This window comes from Globicephala melas, chromosome 1 (assembly GCF_963455315.2).
Source record: "Globicephala melas chromosome 1, mGloMel1.2, whole genome shotgun sequence".
Taxonomy (NCBI): domain Eukaryota; kingdom Metazoa; phylum Chordata; class Mammalia; order Artiodactyla; family Delphinidae; genus Globicephala; species Globicephala melas.
The window spans coordinates 75765794-75786040 of NC_083314.1; the positions used below are offsets into that span (position 1 = coordinate 75765794).

At 54.2% G+C, this 20247-nt stretch overlaps 2 protein-coding genes across 3 annotated transcripts; one reads left to right on the top strand and one right to left on the bottom strand.

Moving 5' to 3' along the window:
• Positions 1 to 1556: 1556 nt before the first annotated feature.
• On the top strand, positions 1557 to 10172 carry PKLR (pyruvate kinase L/R). The gene is made up of 11 exons (XM_060292670.1): positions 1557 to 1656; positions 2669 to 2851; positions 5025 to 5116; positions 5214 to 5345; positions 5495 to 5681; positions 6030 to 6300; positions 6423 to 6573; positions 6880 to 7032; positions 7127 to 7293; positions 7980 to 8161; positions 8794 to 10172. The coding sequence occupies exons 1-11, from the start codon at positions 1557 to 1559 to the stop codon at positions 8898 to 8900; spliced, it is 1725 nt and encodes a 574-aa protein (XP_060148653.1). The 3' UTR covers positions 8901 to 10172.
• On the bottom strand, positions 9486 to 20077 carry HCN3 (hyperpolarization activated cyclic nucleotide gated potassium channel 3). 2 transcript variants are annotated; one of them, XM_060298498.1, is made up of 8 exons: positions 19310 to 19534; positions 16134 to 16563; positions 15025 to 15186; positions 14391 to 14609; positions 13860 to 14006; positions 13198 to 13438; positions 12151 to 12315; positions 9486 to 11666 (listed from the first exon to the last, which is right to left on the bottom strand). In XM_060298498.1, the coding sequence occupies exons 1-8, from the start codon at positions 19372 to 19374 to the stop codon at positions 10960 to 10962; spliced, it is 2136 nt and encodes a 711-aa protein (XP_060154481.1). In that variant the 5' UTR covers positions 19375 to 19534; the 3' UTR covers positions 9486 to 10959. The 2 variants fall into 2 exon arrangements, with proteins under 2 accessions (XP_060154481.1, XP_030698159.2); XM_030842299.2 differs by lacking the exon at positions 19310 to 19534 and adding an exon at positions 19580 to 20077 and having other exon boundaries at positions 9497 to 11666.
• Between the last annotated feature and the right edge of the window lie 170 nt (positions 20078 to 20247).

Here is a 20247-nt window from a genome sequence, read left to right on the forward strand (position 1 = left end):
TCTGGTCTCCCCCACCCAGCTAAAGGGCTCTAAAGCATCACTTGGGTGTCACTTCCCTGGGTGAGCCCACTGCCCTCCAAGGCCCTGCTTCGGTCCCCCGTTTCACCAGGGACCACACCCCTCTACCCCAGGCTCATGGCTTCACTGCAGCTTGCCCTCTTTTTAGCACCAGGCTTTTTCCTTCCTTGGAGCCTTGGCATATATTATTTCCAACCCCTCAGAAAACTCTTTGCTCCAAATTGTCCCCACTGGTTCCTTCTCCTCCTTCAAATCTCAGCTTAAATACGATCACTTCAAAGAGGCCTTCCCCAACCACCTCATCTAAAATACATCCCCCGGGACTTCCCTGGTGGCGCAGTGGTTAAGAATCCGCCAGCCAATGCAGGGTACACGGGTTCGAGCCCTGGTCCAGGAAGATACCACATGCTGCGGAGCAACTAAGCCCATGGCCCACAACTACTGAGCCTGCGCTCTAGGACCCGCGAGCCACAGCTACTGAAGCCCGCGCGCCTAGAGCCTGTGCTCTGCAACAAAGAGAAGCCACCGCAATGAGAAGCCCACGTACCGCAACAAAGAGTAGCCCCCGCTCACTGCAACTAGAGAAAGCCCACACACAGCAACGAAGACCCAATGCAGCCAAAAATAAATAAATAAAATAGAATACATCCCCCTGTCGGGACTTCGCCGGTGGTCCAGTGGTTAAGACTCTGTGCTCCCAATGCAGGGGGCCCGGGTTTGATCCCTGGTCAGGGAACTAGATCCCGCATGCTACAACAAAGGTCCCTCACCCTGCAACAAAGATCCTGCGTGCGCCAACTAAGACCCTGCGCAGGCAAATAAATAAATAGTTTTAAAAAAATACATCCCCCCCCTTCTCCTCATTGGCTTCTTTGTCCCAGCACCCTGATTCATTCCTTCATAGAACTTACAAAGCATGTAGTTATATATTTATTTGTTTGACACCTGTTTATAGTCTGTCTCCCCACCAAACTATAAATTCCATAGAAGGGTACAGGCTCTGTCTGTTTTGCTCACCACTGTATCTTCAGGACCTGGCACAGAGTAGGTGCTCAATAAATATTGCAGATGGTCAATGAGCAAATGGTAGCCAACGTGATAATGACAGTGATGCTATCAGAGCCCTTCCAGAGAATCCCACTCCATGATCAAAATGCTCCCCATCCCCTTTCTTCAGCCTCCAGCCCCTACCCTAGATCCCCTGCTTCCTAGATTCATCTCGGACTGACTTCAGTAAAGTACAAAAAAAGGGACCATATCACTGGCAAAAAAAAAAAATCTCTCTTCAGGTTGATGATCGGACAGTGTGAATGGATTGAAAATTTATCAGGAAAAATGGATGAGAGAAGGGGGATGCCAGAATACGGGGGCAGACAGCCAGCAGGTCTGGGGGAGGGACTCTGTGTGGGGACAGGGGTGGCCTATTGGGTGTGCCCCTTTTCTTTTCTCTGGTGCCCTTTGATAAGACCAGCAGTTTTGTTATCCTCTCCCCCTCTCTCTCCACAGTCCGGGCAGCCCCACCTCCACACTTTGGAAGCATGTCAGTGCAGGACAACATGCGACCCATGTGGCTTTGGTCATGGATCTCTAAGTCCCAAAGGGATTTAGCAAAGTCCATCCTGGTTGGGGCTCCAGGAGGTAAGAAGGGGCCGCAGATGCCATTGAAGAGAAGGGGAAAACGGGGGTAGAAATCAGGAGTGGGGTGGGGATGTACAAATGATCCATATCTGCTGCTGGCTACAAGGTATTTGGGGAGGATCTGTGTTCATCGGAGTCTCCCCTGTGTTAATTTATGGACCTTGGTCTGGGCTTCTTCTCCCAGCTTCTTGCAGCACGGGAGCCACGGGGTATTCTCGTGGTTCCTGGACTCTGGCCCCTGGTGCACAGGGCTTCCAGTGACAAGGGAGACACTGGTGACACTTTAACCAGAATGCAGAACTGATTCCCAGCCCAGCTGGGCCTCAAGCCTCTGACAGCCTGACAGCGTGGATCAGACCCCCAGAGATAGACAGGCGTGCAGTGGCATGGAGGGTGCGGCTGGCAGTGGGGCTCCTCTTCCTCTGGGCTGGGCTGGGTCAAGCTACTGGGACCTCAGGACCTGGAGTAGCACTGAAGGGGCTGAGGAAACTCAGAGGAGGGGGTGGGAGGCCAGCCACTTGCCCAGCGTTGTAAGGAAGAATACAGGGACCTTAGGAGAGGGAACTGGGTGATTCTCGGCCTGGAAATGAGGGGCCACTGTGAACTAGATATCAAGGGGTTGCTGAGGCTGAGAGAAGTCAGCAGCTAAAGGGCAAGAAGTTGGGGGTTGTGAGGGATCAAATAGCTGGGTGATCAAGAACTTGAGCCTGGAGTTAGTCAGACCTGGATGCGAATCCCATCTCTGTTAGTTAGAACTGTACGACCTTGGGCAATTTATTTAACCTTTCTCGGCCTCTGTTTCCTTACCTATAAAATGGGGATAATTACAGAGCATTTAACAGTACCTGCTTCCTAGCACCCTTGAGACTAAACAAGATAATGTATGCATAATGCCCAGCTCATAAGAAGACTCAACAAAAACTGGAGAACTGAGGGCAGGAATAGAGACTGTGCTGAGATGAAAGGATGGGGAGGAGAAGCAGGTGCCCACGTAGCCCCCCTTCTACTGCAGGACCAGCGGGGTACCTGCGGCGGGCTAGCGTGGCCCAGCTGACCCAGGAGCTGGGCACTTCCTTCTTCCAGCAGCAGCAGCTGCCAGCTGCCATGGCAGACACCTTCCTGGAACACCTCTGCTTGCTGGACATCGACTCCGAGCCTGTGGCCGCTCGTAGTACCAGCATCATTGCCACCATTGGTAAGCGCCCTCTATCTGCTCCTGCAGCATCCCAGGGCCTCTTGGGTGTTTCTCAAGGTGCTTCCTCATCTTTTGTGTCCTTTGAGACTTCTCCCTGTTTGACTGAGGTCATTCATTCAACAAATATTTGTTGAGCGCTTGGTAGACAAGCTTCTGGGTCCTGGGAGTAGATCAGTGAAACGAAATAAACAGACAAAGATCCCTACCCTTGCGGAGCTGACAATCTAGCTGGGTGGGACAATAATTAATAAACATAATAAATTATTTTTAAAAATAAGGGAATTCTTTAGTATGTTAGAAACTGATAAGTACTATGGAAAACAAAAAAAAAAGAAAAGAAAAATCAAGGATGGTAAGGGGCATCAGGATGCAAGGGCAGGAGGGAGGTTGCAGTCCTAATAGAGAGTCAGGGTAGCCATTGTTGAGAAAATTAGACCTGAGCAAAGACTTGAGGGAGATGAGAAAATGAGCCATGCAGATGTCTGGGGGAAGAGATTTCTAGGCAAAGGGAAGAGTCAACGCCAAGGCCCTAAGTCAAGGAGGCTGGAAACCGTCAAGGGGAAGAGTAACAGAAATGAAGAGGTTGGGGGAAAGGGAAGGTCATGTAGGGCTTTTCAGGCCATTTTCAGAATCTAAGTTGAGTTTTCCTCCAAGTATGATGGGAAACTACTGCAGAGTTTTGAGCAGGGGAATGACATGCCCTTACTTATGTCTTAACAGAACCACCCTGGCTGCAATATTTGAAAATAGATTGGGGGTGGGGGCGAGGGCAGAAGCTGCTGCTACAGTATTTCTGGTTTAGAACAGGTGGTGGCAGAGGAGCTGGTGAGAAGTGATCAGATTCTGAATGTATTTTGAAGGTAGAGCCAACAGAATATGATGGATTGGATATGGGGTGGGGGTGAGGGTGAGAAAGGAGTCAAAGATTACTCCCAGGTTTTTGACGTGAGGGACTAGAAGACTGCATTATCAACTGAGCAGGAAAGGCTGTGGTGGAAAGGTTTGGGGGGAGGAGATCAGTTCAGTTTGAGAAGCATATTAGACATGCAAGTGTGGTACAGAGTAGGCAATCAGATACACAACTCTGGGTTTGGGAAAGGGGTCTGAACTGGAGACATAAATTTGGGAGCTGTCGGCATATTGATGGTATTTAAAGCCATGAGACTAGTTGAGACCACCAAGGAAGTGAAGGTAAAAGGAGCATCTAATGTTAAGGGGGGTAAAGAGCAAGAGAGGCTGAGAAGGAGCAGCCAGTGAGGTAGGAGTAAACCAAGAGAGGGTGGTGTCCTGGAGGCCAAGAGAAGAAGGGACATCAAGGATGTGTGTCAAATGCTGCTGATGGACCAGCTAAGATGAGGACTGAGAACTGACCCTTAGATTTAGTAGCAACACAGAGGTTTTTGGTGACCTTAACAAGAAGAGATGTAGTGGACAGTGGGCATAAGGAGAACAGGGGGAGGGGAATTGGAGGCAGCAAGTACAGAGATAACTCTTGCGGTGAATTTTGCTGCGAAGGTGAGCAAAGGAATAGGGCTGTAGCTAGAGGGGGAACGGGGGTTAGGAGGTTTTTTTTTTTTTTTTGGATGAAAAATAACAGCAAGTTTACATGTTGATGGGAATGACCTAACAAAAAAGGGAAACTGATGACACAGAGGACTGGGGAATGGCTGAATCCGTTTTTGAGCAGGTGAGAAGGAGACCCAGTGCACAAGTGGAAGAACTGGCTTTAGGGAGGGACTGGAGAGGTTGGTCAACTGGGTCTCAGTTACACAGCCGTCCTATCAGCAGAGCAGGGATGGGATAGAACTCGACTCTCCTCAGTCCAATATGAGGCCTCTCAGCTCTAAAGCCTGGTACCCCAAATACCCTCACCTGGCACCCACCCCCTTCTCCTACACTGGGGTTACCCCCACACCGCAACACTTAACATCACTGCCAACACAGTTACCTCAGGCCTGGCTGAGCCCACCTTTCTAGGGCCTCACAGTGCAAGGAGGCTTGTGTTAGCTGGAGAGGGGAAGGGAGTTTCTGACCTGCGAGCAGGGGCGGCGTCAGGGAACAAAGGTCAGGTAACAGTACTTCTGTGGCCTGGGGCAGCTCTGAGGGTGGTGATGGGTTCACCTGTCTCTCAGGTTTGGGGAGAAAGTTGTCTGAGTGGAATCTCTGGTTCCAGGGCCGGCATCTCGCTCCGTGGAGCGCCTCAAGGAGATGATCAGGGCCGGGATGAACATTGCGAGACTCAACTTCTCCCACGGCTCCCATGAGGTTCAGGGCGGGGCCGCGGGGAGGCGGGCGGGGCTAGAGGATGCCCCAGGGTCCCGGCCACCTTCCCCTGAAATCCTCCCTCTGTTCCCATCCCCAGTACCATGCTGAATCCATCGCCAACGTCCGGGAGGCGGTGGAGAGCATTGCGACTTCCCCGCTCAGCTACCGACCCGTGGCCATCGCTCTGGACACCAAGGGACCGGAGATACGCACTGGGATCCTGCAGGGGGTGAGAGGCGACCTGCGACCAGCCCTGTCTTGGGGACCGGGAAGGGGGCCGTGCGCTGCGGAGGCAGTTGCCCGTAGGGCGGAGCATGGGGAGGGGCCGGCCCCCACCGAGGCAGGCAGAACTCAGTCCTCCTCTGGCCTCGCCCCTAGGGCCCTGAGTCGGAAGTGGAGCTAGTGAAGGGCTCCCAGGTGCTAGTGACTGTGGACCCTGCGTTCCGGACGCGGGGGGACGCGAACACCGTGTGGGTGGACTACGCCAATATTGTCCAAGTCGTGCCGGTGGGGGGCCGCATCTACATTGACGACGGGCTCATCTCCCTAGAGGTCACGAAAATCGGTGCGGACGCGCCTCCCGCCCTGGCCCTACGCAATGCGCGCACTCTCTTCCTTTTGGCTCCCGCATTCGCCCTTCACACCCACTACACCTCCCCCTGGCCACCCGTCCTGCGAGCCCTCGGCATCCAGACTCCTGGGCTCACCCTGGGTTGGGGCTGGACTGGCGGGTTAGTAGTTTCTTCCACAGAAGTCCGCCCTGTGCCTATTCGGTGCAGAGCCCAGGCCGAGGACCAAGAGATGAATACGACATGGTTCCGCTCTCTTGGGGGTCCAATCCTCGTGTTCCCGCTGCCCTGACTAAGCCCCCGGCCTCACCCCTGACCTTAGCTGACTCTTTCCATGCCTGTAGGTCCAGAGGGGCTGGAGACCCACGTGGAGAACGGCGGTGTCCTGGGCAGCCGGAAGGGCGTGAACTTGCCGGGGGCCCAGGTGGACCTGCCCGGACTGTCCGAGCAAGATGTCCAGGACCTGCGCTTCGGGGTGGAGCATGGCGTGGACATCGTCTTTGCCTCCTTTGTGCGGAGAGCCAGCGACGTTGCTGCCGTCCGGGCTGCTCTGGGGCCGGAAGGACAGGGCATCAAGATCATTAGCAAAATCGAGAACCACGAAGGCGTGAAGAAGTGAGCCTTGGTCTTTGTTCCCATCAGGCCCTACCCATCCCCATCGCCCCTCCCCTTCTCCTGCCTGCCTGTCCCTGGCATCTCCTGGCTCTTCCCCAGCCCTGACTCCCCCAACCGCCCAGGTTTGATGAAATCCTGGAGGTGAGCGACGGCATTATGGTGGCACGGGGTGACCTGGGCATTGAGATCCCAGCCGAGAAGGTTTTCCTGGCTCAGAAGATGATGATTGGCCGTTGCAACTTGGCGGGAAAGCCCGTTGTCTGTGCTACACAGGTCTGGAATGAGCCCTGGGGGCAGGGCCCTCTGTGGGTCTGGGGACACCTGAAGGTGAATACCCACACCTTAGCTCTTTAGCACGTTTTGCTGTCCAGTGTTTGACCCTCAAACAACGAAGCTAGGAAGAGATACTGGGACCCCCATTTTCAGATGAGGAAACAGAATAGCCAGGATCACATAGTCTGTGAGTGTGACACTGGCTTTAGGGGCCCTCAGAGAGTGTGGGAGTCCGAGAAGTACTTCAGGGCAGGGTCCCCAGTCAGAGTATGACAAGTACAGCTCTGACATCCAGATGTCCCCCAGATGCTGGAAAGCATGATCACTAAGCCCCGGCCAACCCGGGCAGAGACGAGTGACGTGGCCAACGCCGTGCTGGATGGGGCAGACTGCATCATGCTGTCGGGGGAGACTGCCAAAGGCAACTTTCCTGTGGAGGCTGTAAAGATGCAGCATGCGGTAGGAGCTCAGAATGCAAGGCAAACGGGCTGGAAAACCACATCCCTTCCAGGTCCCAATAGCCTTGCCCAGCCTTACCCCCTGGTGCCCACAGATTGCCCGGGAGGCAGAGGCTGCCGTGTACCACCGGCAGCTCTTTGAGGAGCTGCGCCGGGCGGCACCACTGAGCCGGGATCCCACCGAGGTCACCGCTATTGGCGCTGTGGAGGCCGCCTTCAAGTGCTGTGCTGCTGCCATCATCGTGCTGACCACAACTGGCCGGTGAGGGGGACACTGGGAACGCCAAGACAGGGCTTTGGGCCAAGGGCAGGCTGGGATGGGCCCCAGGCTTGGGTTTTGTCTCATCATCAGAGGAGAGGCAGCTATGGGAGCTGGAGGCCTAGAGAGGCAGATCTTGAAGCACACCAGGAATTGTACCTGCGAACCCCAGGGGTTTGGAAGGGTAAGGTGGCATCACTGGATGCGTTGGCTTGCAGGCCATTTAGGCTCCTAGGGCTCAGAGGCAGGTCCTCTGCATTCAGCCCACAAAGCCTTACAATGCTGGGGTGTTGCAGAAGGGCCCAGAAGGTCTGAGTTCAAGTCTTTGCCTGTGATACCTTGGGTAAGTCACCCAGGCTCTGTGAGCCTCCTCCATTTGTTCATGGGGTTGTGAGGATTAACAAGAGACATTTGTAAGTTAAGTACTATATAAAGGTGCATTCCCAGAAGGGTTTTCTGTTTTTCAAAGCAGTTTCTCCTTATCTCATTTGATATTTTTTAAAATCATCTCATATCCTCCTTGTGTGGTAAGAAAGGCGGGTATTCTTATACCCACTTTACAGGTGAGAAAACTAAGGCCCAGCAAAATATGATGACTTACCTAGGGTCACACTGCTTATTGCTGGCACCTGGAACCAGAACCCAACACTCTTTCACTCTTCTGGGCTGACCTTGTCTGCCTCCTTCAGCTCAGCCCAGCTTCTGTCTCGGTACCGACCTCGGGCAGCAGTCATTGCTGTCACCCGCTCTGCCCAGGCTGCCCGCCAGGCCCACCTGTGCCGAGGAGTCTTCCCTGTGCTCTACCGTGAACCTCCAGAGGCCATCTGGGCAGACGATGTGGATCGCCGAGTCCAATTTGGCATTGAAAGTGGTGAGCCACCTAAACTCCTTCCCCATCCACCCCTGGATTTGTATCATGAGTCCTCCAAACCCACGCCCCACACCCACCCAAAAGGGCCTCGCCTGTCTCCTCTGGTCCCAGATTTTCTCTGTGAGATTCACTAAGACTGAGATATTTGGGCTTCCAGGGGTGGGGGGAACGTGCTGAGGGAGGAGGGCAGAGGGAGAGAGGTCAGGGGTCAGGGCCGTCCCTAAGAAGTCGGCTCAGCTGCTGCCTGCACCAGATGGCTAGAGCCAGGCCTGACCCAAGGAGCAAGAGGTGAAAAGAGAAAGGGGAACCCAGTCCCCTGCAGCTGCAACTAAAATCTAATTGACAATTGGCTATGCTCATACCCCACCTCTTCCTATCAGCATAGCAATACAGGTAGACAGACTTGCTACTTAGCAACATGCCACCCCACGGGCATATGTGCAGCTCTGATATACTACAGTGGTCACATTCCTGCGGTGCCACCTGTGGGACACACTGTACAGTTTGCCTCAGGCCCCTCATTACCTACCTAGTGGGCTTGAAGAGGCGAATGATGGTAGCTCGTTCTCATTACAGGGCTGGCCTGGGTTCCTCAATGGCTAATTAGCATCTTCTCCCCTTCCTCCTCCCAGGAAAGCTCCGTGGCTTCCTCCGTTTTGGGGACCTGGTGATTGTGGTGACAGGCTGGCGACCGGGCTCCGGCTATACCAACATTATGCGGGTGCTGAGTGTAACCTGAGGTGCCCCTCCTCCTCTGACCGAGCCAGCTCTGGACCCGTCCCTCCTTTCTGCTCCCTCCTACTGCCCCACCTCTAAGTCTTCTCTACTCCCAATCCTCCCTACCCTAGGCCACATCTGCCATCCAGGGTGCCCCCTCCCCCTCTCCATTTCGCACAGGCCTTGAAAGTCTGTATCCAATTAAGCCCTGGCCATCCAACAGCACCAATGGTACATTCCCTGCATCTGATACTCTTAACTGGTCCCTAAAATACTCTGAGCCTTTAATCCAGTTTAACTGATTAATTCTATTCCCCTAGTCTTCCCGTACCTGGGGGCAGAGGTGAGGGGAACAGGACAATCATGTCCACAGTCTGCACAAAATCTCTATTTAAAAAATATTTCACATCCATGCAGTTTTACATTCTCTTATGTGGCCCTCATGATAATCTGGGCGTCCCCCGAGGAGAGTGCCACCTCTTTCTTCATTGTCACTGTCAGTGATATCAAAGCACCACCCTTTTGGGGAAGCTAGGGTAGATGGAAGGCGGGGAGCCCCGAGAGCCAGGCAGGCTCATCCCGTCACTGTCTCTACCACCTCTAGGCTTGCAGGCCGCTCCCTAGCTGCTCTCATACCCACCTCATGCCTTGCTGGGTCAGGTGTCCTGCTACCTCCTCCTGTACCCCAGAATGCCCACTTTGTTCCCACACACAAGCCAGGAGCCAAAACAAGTGTCTCTATTTTCTTTTTAAACCCAGCTGTTTGGAAGCAATATAAAACCTCTCCCACACACCCAGAACCCCAGAACTGCCCACCCAGGAGAAAAGGAGATTTAGGGTCCTGGCCCCTCAATCTTTGATGCTGTAGAGTAGGTGTGGGGACAGAGGGGTGGGATAGGGGGCTTCTCTTGTCCCTGAGAAGGCAGAGGTACTGGCTAGCCTGCCCTTCCCCAGGCTTGGTTACCTCGGGCCCTCCCCTTACTCCTGCACCAGCAGCAAACTCAGTAGAAAGGAAAAAAAAGCCTAAAAATAAGAACAGTCCTCCTCTCCCTCTCAGGTGGCCTTCCTGCTCCTACCTAGTTAGGGAGAGGGCTCAAGTATTGCCACTGATGGGAGTTGGGCAAGGACCACAAGAGCTGGCATGGAGGGGCTCTGCCCATTCCTGTCTCCCTACCAGGAGGGGATGGGAGAGATGGATAAATGAATGGATAAATAAAATGAATTGATAATAAATAAAATTAGCAAATGAGTGAATAAATACAATTATTAAATGATTGAATAAATAAGGAAGGGAGCAAGGAAAGAAAAAATTCCATCTAAGGATTCACTTGCCCCCAACCTGGGGGGAATCTACGCTGGCACACTAAATAAGGGGGTGTCAACAATCCCTTAGCTTCAAGGGGGTTGTCACTGGGACAGGGGCATAGGGAGGAGGTGGCTCTCAGTTTACAAAAAGGCAGTTCTATCACAGAGACAGAGAGTGCAAGGAACTTGTCAGGAGATGTGTGTTCCCACTCAGGGGGTATAGACAGGGAGGGTCCACGCATGGCAGTAAAGCTGGATGCCCACACCAGGGACCCAAGACATTTGTTGACAGCAGCGGGGGGACAGGTAATTGGCAGTGCCCAGCTATGCTAGCGGACAGGAAGATAACCATGCCAGGCAGAACCTGCAAGGTCATGGGCAGGAAAACAGAGACATCTAGTTACTTGGCAGTGATGGTGGTGGCAAGTACTTGTGCTTAGTAAGATGGGATCATGGGCCCAGGCCTGCACCTGGCAGGACCATGGCTAGGGGAATACCCTCATCAGAGGGCTTGGAGTCACTTCTACTTGGCAGTGGAGACATACAGCGTCTGGTACAGTGCCTTGAACATGGTAGGCGCTAAGTATCTTTGATGAATGGGTGAATGGATTAGGAGGATGTCAGGTTGCAAGGCGCCTGAGCTGAGAACAGAGACCATCTTCTTGGTACTAAGGGGAGATACTCCCATAGAGCAGTGTTTCAGGTCCCCTTGGTGTCCCCAAGAGGCGTCTGCCCTCTGGCACATGCTACGGCACCCAAGAGCTTACCCAAAGGTTTCACATGTTGGAAGAGAGTTGGGGGCCCCGGGGAGTGGCTGGCTCAGGCACTGATGGCCTGGGGGGCTGGGCTGTCCCTGGAGGCTTAGCCAGGAGCCCTGAGGGGGGCAGGCGTTCACCTCCTGAGCCCTTACACCCAGGAGAGCCATCACCTGCTGCCCGCTGAGGCAGAGAGGGCTGGGAGGCTGAGAGTGGGCGGCCCCGAGGTCCTAGTCGCCGTCCACCTCCTCCTGGGGGAGGCCCCAGCAGTGACACCTGGGAGCGCCCAGCCCGGGATAGGCTGGCATGGAGGGTTCGGGCAGGTGGGGCCGGCAGGCGGGAAGTGGATGCCCAGGGTCCCCGGGCCAGCAGAGGGCCGGCTCGGACAGGGACAAGTGGGGAGGCTGGGGAGCCTGCTCCTGCTGATCTTCGAGTAGAGCGAGCAAGGAGGGTGACTGGAGAGTCAGGGGAGAGGGGGAGAGGGCCCCGCTGGTGCGTCAGGGCAATGGCCACATTGGAGGTCACGGCGGCTGCTTGCAGGGGTGCGTGCACTAGTGGCTCCCACAGCACCGGCTTTCCGCTGAGCCGAGCTCCTGTGCCTGGGGCCAGGCCCCGAACACCCCGAGCCATATCCCTGTCGTGTTGCACCAAGTGCTGCTCCATGATGCCCCCACTGCTGCCTGGACTTGGCTCAGAGCGCTTCCGCTGCAGTATGGAATTCTTCTTGCCTAGAAATTGTCCCGGGGGCAGGAGTTAAGGATAGGAAAGGAATCCAAGATGAAGGTTGGATATCAAAAGTATGGGGGTAACAAGATGGAGTCAAGGGATGGTGGTGGGGTGAAGGTAGGGGATAGGGGTCAAGAGGATGGAGATGGAGTTGGGGGATGGAGATTGGGAGATGGGGGTTGGAGGAAGAGGGTCAGGGGATGAGGATGTATCACAGATGGTGAGGGTCAGGGACTGGTACTCAGGGAAGGAGGATTCAAGGCATGGGAACTTGGGGTGATATCTCCAAGGGTAGGAGATGCTGAATGGTAAGGACAGTGAGCCAGTGTTGAAAGCCCTATTGGGGCATTTGCTGGGACTAGGTTGGGCTGGGGTGTGATGCTGAGGCGCTGGAGCCTGGGCCCTGGACCGCTGGGGACTCCTTGCTATGGACACGGGGTGAGGGCACAGCCTGGACCCAGAGCAGACAGGGTGGAAAGGCCTCACCAATGCGGCGCAGCCGATCCATGGCCACTGTCTCGAAGGCCCGGCGCATCATGGGGAACTCCTCGAGCACGGCGTTGAAATGGTCCACGCTGAGCGAGTAGAGGCGGCAGTAGGTGTCAGCACGCACACTGGCTGTGCGTCGGCCCCGAGTCAGCAGACAGATTTCTGGTGAAGTTGGGAGGAGGCCTTCAAAATCACTGTCCACAGAACTCCCTCTCACTGGGCCTGCAGCAGCTGACCCATATTCCTCAGGCTCCTCCCCAGATGGGAGAAACTGACGATTACCCACCCACCCAGGGTCCCTAAATGCTCCAAGCATGGTCGCTCTCCAGACCTGCATAATTACTGTCCTTCTCACTCTGTCCAAATTAAAGCTGATGACCAGGCAGCTCTTGCTGGCCCCCAGACTCCTAGTTACTCCACTCCACTTAAATTCCCAACCCACCTCCACTGCTTTAGCCCAAGGGGTAGGCCTGGGGCAGTGCCCTCTGTGTGCCCTCCCCTCCCACCCCTTTGAAGGAACACCAAGGGCAACCCAGAAGGAGAAAAGCAGTGCCAAAGGGCAAAGGGTAACACAATGGGGAGGTTGGAAGGTGGTGGGTGATTTGGGGACTGCGAGAATATATGAGCCTCAAATCACTTTGGGTAGCAGCTGGCAGAACTGCCCCCACTGCCACAGGCTGGGTCCCTGATTCATACCACCAAGGCATTCCACAAGGGAGCCACAGAGGTCAAGCCCCTGGGAAAGCACTGCTTTATTCCTATCTTTCTCTCATGGAAATCTCATGAGATCCTTGGATTTCACTGCTTAAGGGTTCTAAAAGGCCCACTGGCCCCGTAATTTTCAACCTGGCTATACATTGGAATCTCTTAAGAAGCTTTTAAAAATACAGAACTCCAGACCCCAGACCCAGAGATTCTGATTGAATAGGCCTGGGGAGGAGCTGCAACTCTCTGATCCTGCAGCATAGCCAGGTGAAGACCCTGATCCAGGGGAGCAGTTGCCCTCTGCTCCAGACCCCCCGACCCTCCCTGAGGCCTGCTGACCCCCAAAGTATGATCCATCAGTGAGGCGGGTGTCCCGGGCGCCACGTGCCAGCACACTGAGCAGCCCATGCTGGATGAAGTACATCTTCCTGCCCACGGAGCCCTCACGCACCACGAGGTCCCCCGGCTGGAAGACCTCAAAGCGTAGCTTGGTGAGCACGGCCGTGACGAAGCTGGGGTCGGCGTGGGCGAACAGTGGCATGTGGGCCACGAGGCCCCTGCAGGTGAAGTTAATGATCTCCTGGGCAGGGGAGGGGCCTGTCAGGCAGGCTGTGCCCCCTGCCCCGAGGTGCCCCCATCGAGCTCATCTGTCTCCAGAAGCCCCACCCCTGGGGCCATGATCTGCCAAAGGACGGGTATGCTTCAGTGGGCCTGGGACCATCTCTAAGCTCCTGCCTTCAGAGCTCTCCCATGAGCCTTCACAGGACCATCCCCCACAAAGAGAGACCCCTGCAGCCCTCCCCAGTATATTTCACCCCTATAAGAGCTTCAAGAAAGACCCTAGCCCCTAAAAGTCCTCCAAAGGCCTGACCTCCCATGGGGCCCTCTGTAGGCCCCACTCCCTGTAGGTGCACGTGCTGACCAATAGCCCCCACCCCAGATGGCATCCCAGAAGCCCAGGTCCTTGAAGAGCCTCCCTCCAGGGCCCCGCCCAGTCCCACCTCCCGAAGTGGTTCGCTCAGCTCTCCTAGGATGCTTTCCTCGTCAAACATCTTGCCCTGGTAGCGGTGCTCATAGTACTCATGGATGCGCTGCCGTGTGTCAGCTGGCAGCTTGTGGAAGGACATATACTGCTCCACCTGCTTGTACTGGAGAGCCAGCCGATGGCCAGCAGGCAAGAAAACACAGAGACAGATGTGGAGCCAGAACAGTGTGTGGGGAGCGGTGTGTGAAGGAAGGTCACAGACGTGGGCCAAACCCAGAGGGTTGAAACATGGAGGCAGAAGGGTATATAGATAATGGTGGATACAGGGAGGACACAGAGCACAATCACAAGAAAAGTCAGACATGGGGGGGGGGGGTCCAAGGACAGGTGCATTGGTCCAAACAAGGAAAAAGTACACACATGGCACAAATGGACATGGGGCAAGGCAGGACACAGAGATCCAACAAGGGCATGCGTCAGAATGGGCTCCAAGTTGAGCTACCCAGCCTCCAGCACCCCTCCCCTGCCTTCTCCTGCCCCTGCTGACCTTCTCCTGGTACTGACGCCGAGAAGAGTCCAGGGACTGGATGAGGGCAGTGGCGTGGCCGATGAACATGGCGTAGCACGTGGCACCCACGATCATGCTGAGCATGGTGAGCCAGACGTCGGGCATGCCCACAGGTGCCTGCTGCCCGTAGCCAATGCAGAGCATGTGGCTCATGGCCTTGAACAGGGCGTGGGAATACTGGCGGCCCCACGAGTAGTTCTGGGGGGCAGAGCGTATTGCAGAGCTGGGCACAGACCCCTCAGAGCCTCATTCTCCTCCTGCCCCCTCTTCTCTTTCAGTTCTTCTGTCTGCCCCCTTCTACTTTAGACCTGCCTGCCAGGGGAGGAACTTAGGTTTGGTTCTGGGGGGCCTGAGACAGAAGGGGCCTCTTTTACAGCATGGGGGCTGCAGTTGCTGCCTAGGTTTCCTTCCCTGCCTGCTCCCTCCAACACACAGACACTTCTTCCGGGCCTCTTTCCACTCTCCTCTCACCTCCCCACCTCCTCTCTCCTGTCTTCTCTTTTGGCCATCTCTCCATCATCTCCCACCTCCTGCCCCCTTTGTTCATCCCTCCTGCTCAGGGAGAAGAGCCCTTGGAAGGCCCAGGAGGGGCTGAACTGTGGGGAGTTCTCACCACCATATGGTTGATGGAGACCCAGCAGTCGGGAGGGAAGTCCTGCAGCATGGGGACCAGGAACTGCAGACAGCCATCCCAGTGACATAGCAGCAGCATCATTCCGATGAGGTTGAAGATGCGAACCACAGCACTGGCCAGGTCATAGGTCATGTGAAAGATCTGAGGAGTCCGAGGAGGGGCTGCTGTGGACAGGAACCCCTCTCTGCCAGTACTTCTCCATTCCTGGCCTTGCAAATACTCTCTTTGAATTTCTCTCTAGCCCCGGCCCTCATGAATGTCAAAACTGTGGCTATTATTCACTCGTATAGAGCTTTACAGCATATATAACTAATACAAAGGAGGTTGTATTACTACTCTCATCTTAGAAAAAGGAAAATCGATGCCAATCATGTGCCCCAAGTCACACAGCAAGTGTCACAGCAGAGACTCAAAAAGGTCTGCTGCACAAGTTGCCCAAGTGTAGCCTGGGAAAGAGGAGAGAGGGCATTTCACAGTGTAATGTCCCCAGGGCATATATAACGATTAATGCCAGAAGTCCTCTTCCCCTCCAATAACAAAAATAATAATAGGTAATTTACTGAGAACTTACTATGTGCCAGGCACTGTTCTAGGTGCTTTACAGGTATTAACTTCTTTAATCCTTACAACCTTATCATATGTAAGTATATTTAACATTTTCATTTTATAGAAGGGGAAACCAAGTCTCATACAGTAAACAGTAAAACTGGGATCTGACCACAAGCAATGAGATTGCAGAGCCCACACTCTGAACCACTAAAATCTGCTGCTGTCCTGAAGCTGAAACTCAAGCCTCTCCCACACTCTGCAATTCTTAACTCCTCTCCTACACCTTCCTCCCAGAGTCCAACTAACCCTCAAGTCTTTGTCCAGCAGTTGTGCTCCACCCTCCTGCACCACCACCTTCTCACCTTGAGGACCCATCCCCTGAACACTCATTCTGTCCCTGCTTCTCCTCTATCAACTTTGGAGACAGCCCTCCCTTGGAAGCCCCACCCATCTGCCCCACCCCATAAAGTCGCCAGGAGCCCCACCCATATCGCTGTCTGGAGTAGTCTGCAAGCCCCCTGCCCACCTCCCCACCCCACCTCCTCCCACTGGTGTATGTAGCGGATGAGGCGGGAAAGGCGGAGCAGCCGCAGCAGGCTGAGGATCTTGGTGAAACGCACGATGCGCAGGGCCCGAGCTGTTTTGTAGACCTCGGTGTCCAGTCGGGGCTCCAGCTCCACCACCAGGAAAATGTAATCCACAGGAATAGAGGAGATAAGATCAACCAGGAACCAGGTGCGCAGGTAGCGTGTGCGGATGGCCCGCGGTGCCAGCAGGATCTCAGCACCCTCCTCTACCACGATGCCTGTGCGGAAGTTGAGCACCAGATCCACCAGGAAGAAAGTGTCAGAGAGGACGTTGAAGACGATCCAAGGTGGGGAGTTCTCCTCCTTGAAGAAGGTGATGCCCACAGGTAGCACAATGAGGTTCCCCACCATCAGCAGGAGCATGATCAGGTCCCAGTAAAACCTAAGGTAGGGATGGGATGGGAAGTAAGACCACAGTGATATTTCACAATGATGGTCAGCCACCAGACTAAGTAGATAGTCTCTCAGACAAAAGTGGGCAAGGATACAGAACAACAGAATGACCATTCACAGCTAGTGGGAGTGTACATTGGGACCACCATTTGGAAAAATAGTTTGGAATTATCTAGTAAAGTTAAACATTTGCATCCCCTGCAACCCAGCAATTCTATTCCTAGGTATACACACATTCAAGGGAAAAATGTGCTCCAGGAGATATATACAGGGATAACAGCATTAAATCTGGAAATAATCCAAATGTCCATCAGTAGAAAAATGTAGACAAATAAGATAAACACAATAGATAAATAGATAAATACACTATGATACACTCCTACCCTGGAATATTATACAACTGTGAAATCACCCAACTGCAGTTACATTCCGCAGTACGAAGGAATCTCACAAATTAAATGTTGAGAAACGAAAGGATACACACTGTATGATTTCACACATACAAAATTCAAAAATAGGCCAAACTAAACTGCGTCATTTAGGGATTCACAGAAAAGTGGTAAAACTATGAAGAAAAGTAAGAAAATGAGTACCAAAAGTTAGAATAGTGGGTTTGGGAAAGGAATGTGAGAGCAGCAGGGAGCCTTCTGGGGTATCAGCAATGTAGTCTCTCTTGACCTAGATAGTTGTTACATGTGAGTTTGCTTTACAATTATTCTTTCATATGTGTGTGTGTGTGCGCGTGTGTGTGTGTGTGTGTATGTGTGTATATATATATCCTGCCATGTACTATACTATATATATCTACCTTATATATTCACTATATATATCTCTACTATATATATATCCCTACTAAATATATCCCTAATGTGCATATATATATTCTTTATATAGTAATATATATGTAATATCCTTACTATATGTATATGATCTATGTCACTATTATTAAATATTCTTATTATTAAATATTTTTTAAGTTAACAAAAGGTAAATACCCTGTGCTGATCTCATAGCGTTGTTGAAAAAATATGCACTGAGACAACGGATGTGACTGTGCTGTACAAGCACTATTTGGATTATGACTCACCCACTCTTTATCCCCAGATTTCTGAAGAGGTTGCTGCTTTTCCCATCTCTAGCTCTCTGTCCATTCCTAGTCTAGGACTTCATGCCTTCCCTAGCCCTCCCCAGCTTTCCCCACCCCATCTCTCCTCCCCAACACAGTTGGGCCCATAGTTTCTGTTTCTCTGCTGGGATCTGCTCATCTGTGTCCCAGGGTGGGGATGATCTGTCCTGCCTCCCAACTGAAATACCTTTTCAGGTATGCCCCTCCCTCCTCCACAGCACCTCAGACAGTGCTGCTGCACATACAGAGAAGCTCTATAGCAGATCCTGAGACAGCAAGGCTTGAAGCTCTGCACTCCTTTCCTCCCCTAACCTCCCTGTGCCCAATGGGACTCTGGCTGAGCCCAGGCAAGGGTATGGGCAGGGGAGAGCCATACTGCTGTGGTGGAAGCTGTGAAAAGAAGAGGTCAGGAGGGAGTGAGGTGAAGCCTTCATTCAAAGAAGTTCATTGGACAATCTCAGGGTCCCAAGTAGCTATGGTGGTTTCAATTCCAGGACACACCTAGATGCAGTATCAACCCAGGACCCAGTCCCTTCTGACTCTGACTGCAAAAATCAGCCCTTTCAGCCCCAGAAAGAAGTTTGGTGGTCCCCAAGTCCAGGCCTCCAGGAAGCCCTTCAGACTGTGTGATTTCAATCAACAACAAATCCTGGATCCCCTCTTCTTCTCTTTCCTGGCCACTGGAGAAATCCTGTACTGTAAGCTGGGAGAGGAGAGGGAAAGAGGGTTTGCCTAGCCATAGAGCATCTTCACAGCCTGACTCACAGGCAGTCACAAGCCTGGCGTGTGATGCAGGAGAGAGGACAGAAAAGAAGCACAATAATAAGGGGGATACATGGCTTCTGGGGATACATCTGAGGGTGAAATGGGGGAGGGGAGGGAGATCCACAGGAGACTAGAAAAGGTGCACTGGTAGGGTGAGAATGAGGCAGTAAAAAGGAGGGGAATGAAAGGAAAAATGAGAGAAAGAGGAACATTTAGGGAGTGTGTATGTCTGTGGATTAAGATGATGTCTACGTCTCCAATTGTGTTTCCAGGCCCCTGAGTCACACCTCATCCTTTCTGCTCATTGAGCTCCCCAGGTTAGGTGCTTTGCATGCATCCTTGCCACATCCAGAAGCTGTCCTTCATTTCCCCCAAGGACAGGGTTGCTCTCCTCCCCTAGCGACCTTGATGTAGAGGTACAGCCTGATGGGGACTATGGAATGGCCCCACCCCCACTCTTCGTTCCTTCGGTCTGGTAGTCACCTGGGCGGTGGTCATATGGGGGGTGGCCTTGCCCCTGTGTTGCTGTCTCAAATCGCTCTGCGTCCAGGCCCTACCCTGCCGAATGCCGCCTTCAGCACCAGGGACAGCGATCAGAACTACTGTCTGGACACTCCCTCCTCCCCTTCCGCAGCGTCCCTATTTTTTCTGGTCGCCTGCCCTGCTGAACTAGGCGGGTGCTGGGGGTGGGAATGGGGACAGTGGGAAATAGCGGGGCTTGGTTTCTCCCTCAGGCTGACCCAGAGCCTCGGAACATGACAAAATTCCCCAGATCCCCAGCAAGCAGGACAGAAGGAGAGAGCAGTCCCTAATTCCAGTATTCCCTGTGGTGCAGGTCGGGTACCGGGTTCCTGAAATGGGAAATCCAGGTCTCTGTTGTCCGCTTGTCCCTTCCGGCGCCCCCAGCATGAAAAGTCACCAAGGACCTCCGGCTGGTGATCCTTCACCCAAGAATTCTCGGGCTAGGTTGGGGGAAGTGACTCTGTCGGCCCAACAGGGGACCCCTGGGCCGGAAATGAAGTGTCCGTGGAGGGTGGGGCAGGCCCGGCCCCCCTGTCGCGGCCCGTGAGGGTGGGATCTGTGTCCCCCGCCCTCCCTGCCGGACCCCCAGTACCGGAAGTCGCTGTAGGGGTGGATGATCCAGGCCCCCGCTGACTTGACCCGCTCCTGCTCGATTTCCACTGCTTTGTGGCTGCCGAACACGCGAAGGGAGAACTTGTTGACCGTGGGCTGGAGCAGCGTCCCGAGCTGCCTCCTCTTGGGCTCGGGCCCGGTCCCGGGCCTGGACCCAGGGATCGGATCCGAGGCCGTGGTTGTAGACGCCGGGGCAGCAGGAGGCGCCCTCTCCAGCCCAGGGGTCGCCCCATCGCTGGCCCTAGTCGTCGGCCTCTGCTCCGCCTCCATGACGCCCGTTAGCTCACACGTTTGGCCTCCTAGACCCTGCCGCGGCCATTCGGGACCCCCGACCCCTCCCGGAGTCGGAGCGGGCGCAGCCCGGCTGACTCGGAGCGGAGGCGTAGTCGGCTGGGAACCGCCGGCGCGCGGAGAGGAGGGGGTGTGTGCGACAGACTCTCCCGCGGGCGGCGGGCGGGTTGCGATGCGCCCCCTGGCGAAAGCCGAGCGAAGGCTGGGCAGGGCGGGCGGGCGGAGGCGGGGCGGACCGAGAGCCATCCCGGGGAGGGGGCGGGACCAATGTAACCTGTAACCCGAGGGACCCCCCCCAGGCGGGCGTGGCTTAGCCAATGGGGGCGGTCCTCCAAGTATAGGAAGAGAAGGAGGGGA

Excerpts from the sequence above, each read along its gene's own strand:
- PKLR (XM_060292670.1), top strand. The coding sequence starts at position 1,557 with ATGTCAGTGCAGGACAACATGCGACCCATGTGGCTTTGGTCATGGATC. Across the intron at positions 6,301-6,422 it reads AACCACGAAGGCGTGAAGAA|GTTTGATGAAATCCTGGAGG; the intron begins GTGAGCCTTGGT and ends CCAACCGCCCAG. Across the intron at positions 8,162-8,793 it reads CCAATTTGGCATTGAAAGTG|GAAAGCTCCGTGGCTTCCTC; the intron begins GTGAGCCACCTA and ends TCCTCCTCCCAG.
- HCN3 (XM_030842299.2), bottom strand. The coding sequence starts at position 19,869 with ATGGAGGCGGAGCAGAGGCCGACGACTAGGGCCAGCGATGGGGCGACC. Across the intron at positions 14,007-14,390 it reads GGCGTCAGTACCAGGAGAAG|TACAAGCAGGTGGAGCAGTA; the intron begins GTCAGCAGGGGC and ends CTGGCTCTCCAG. Across the intron at positions 12,316-13,197 it reads TGATGGATCATACTTTGGGG|AAATCTGTCTGCTGACTCGG; the intron begins GTCAGCAGGCCT and ends CAACTTCACCAG.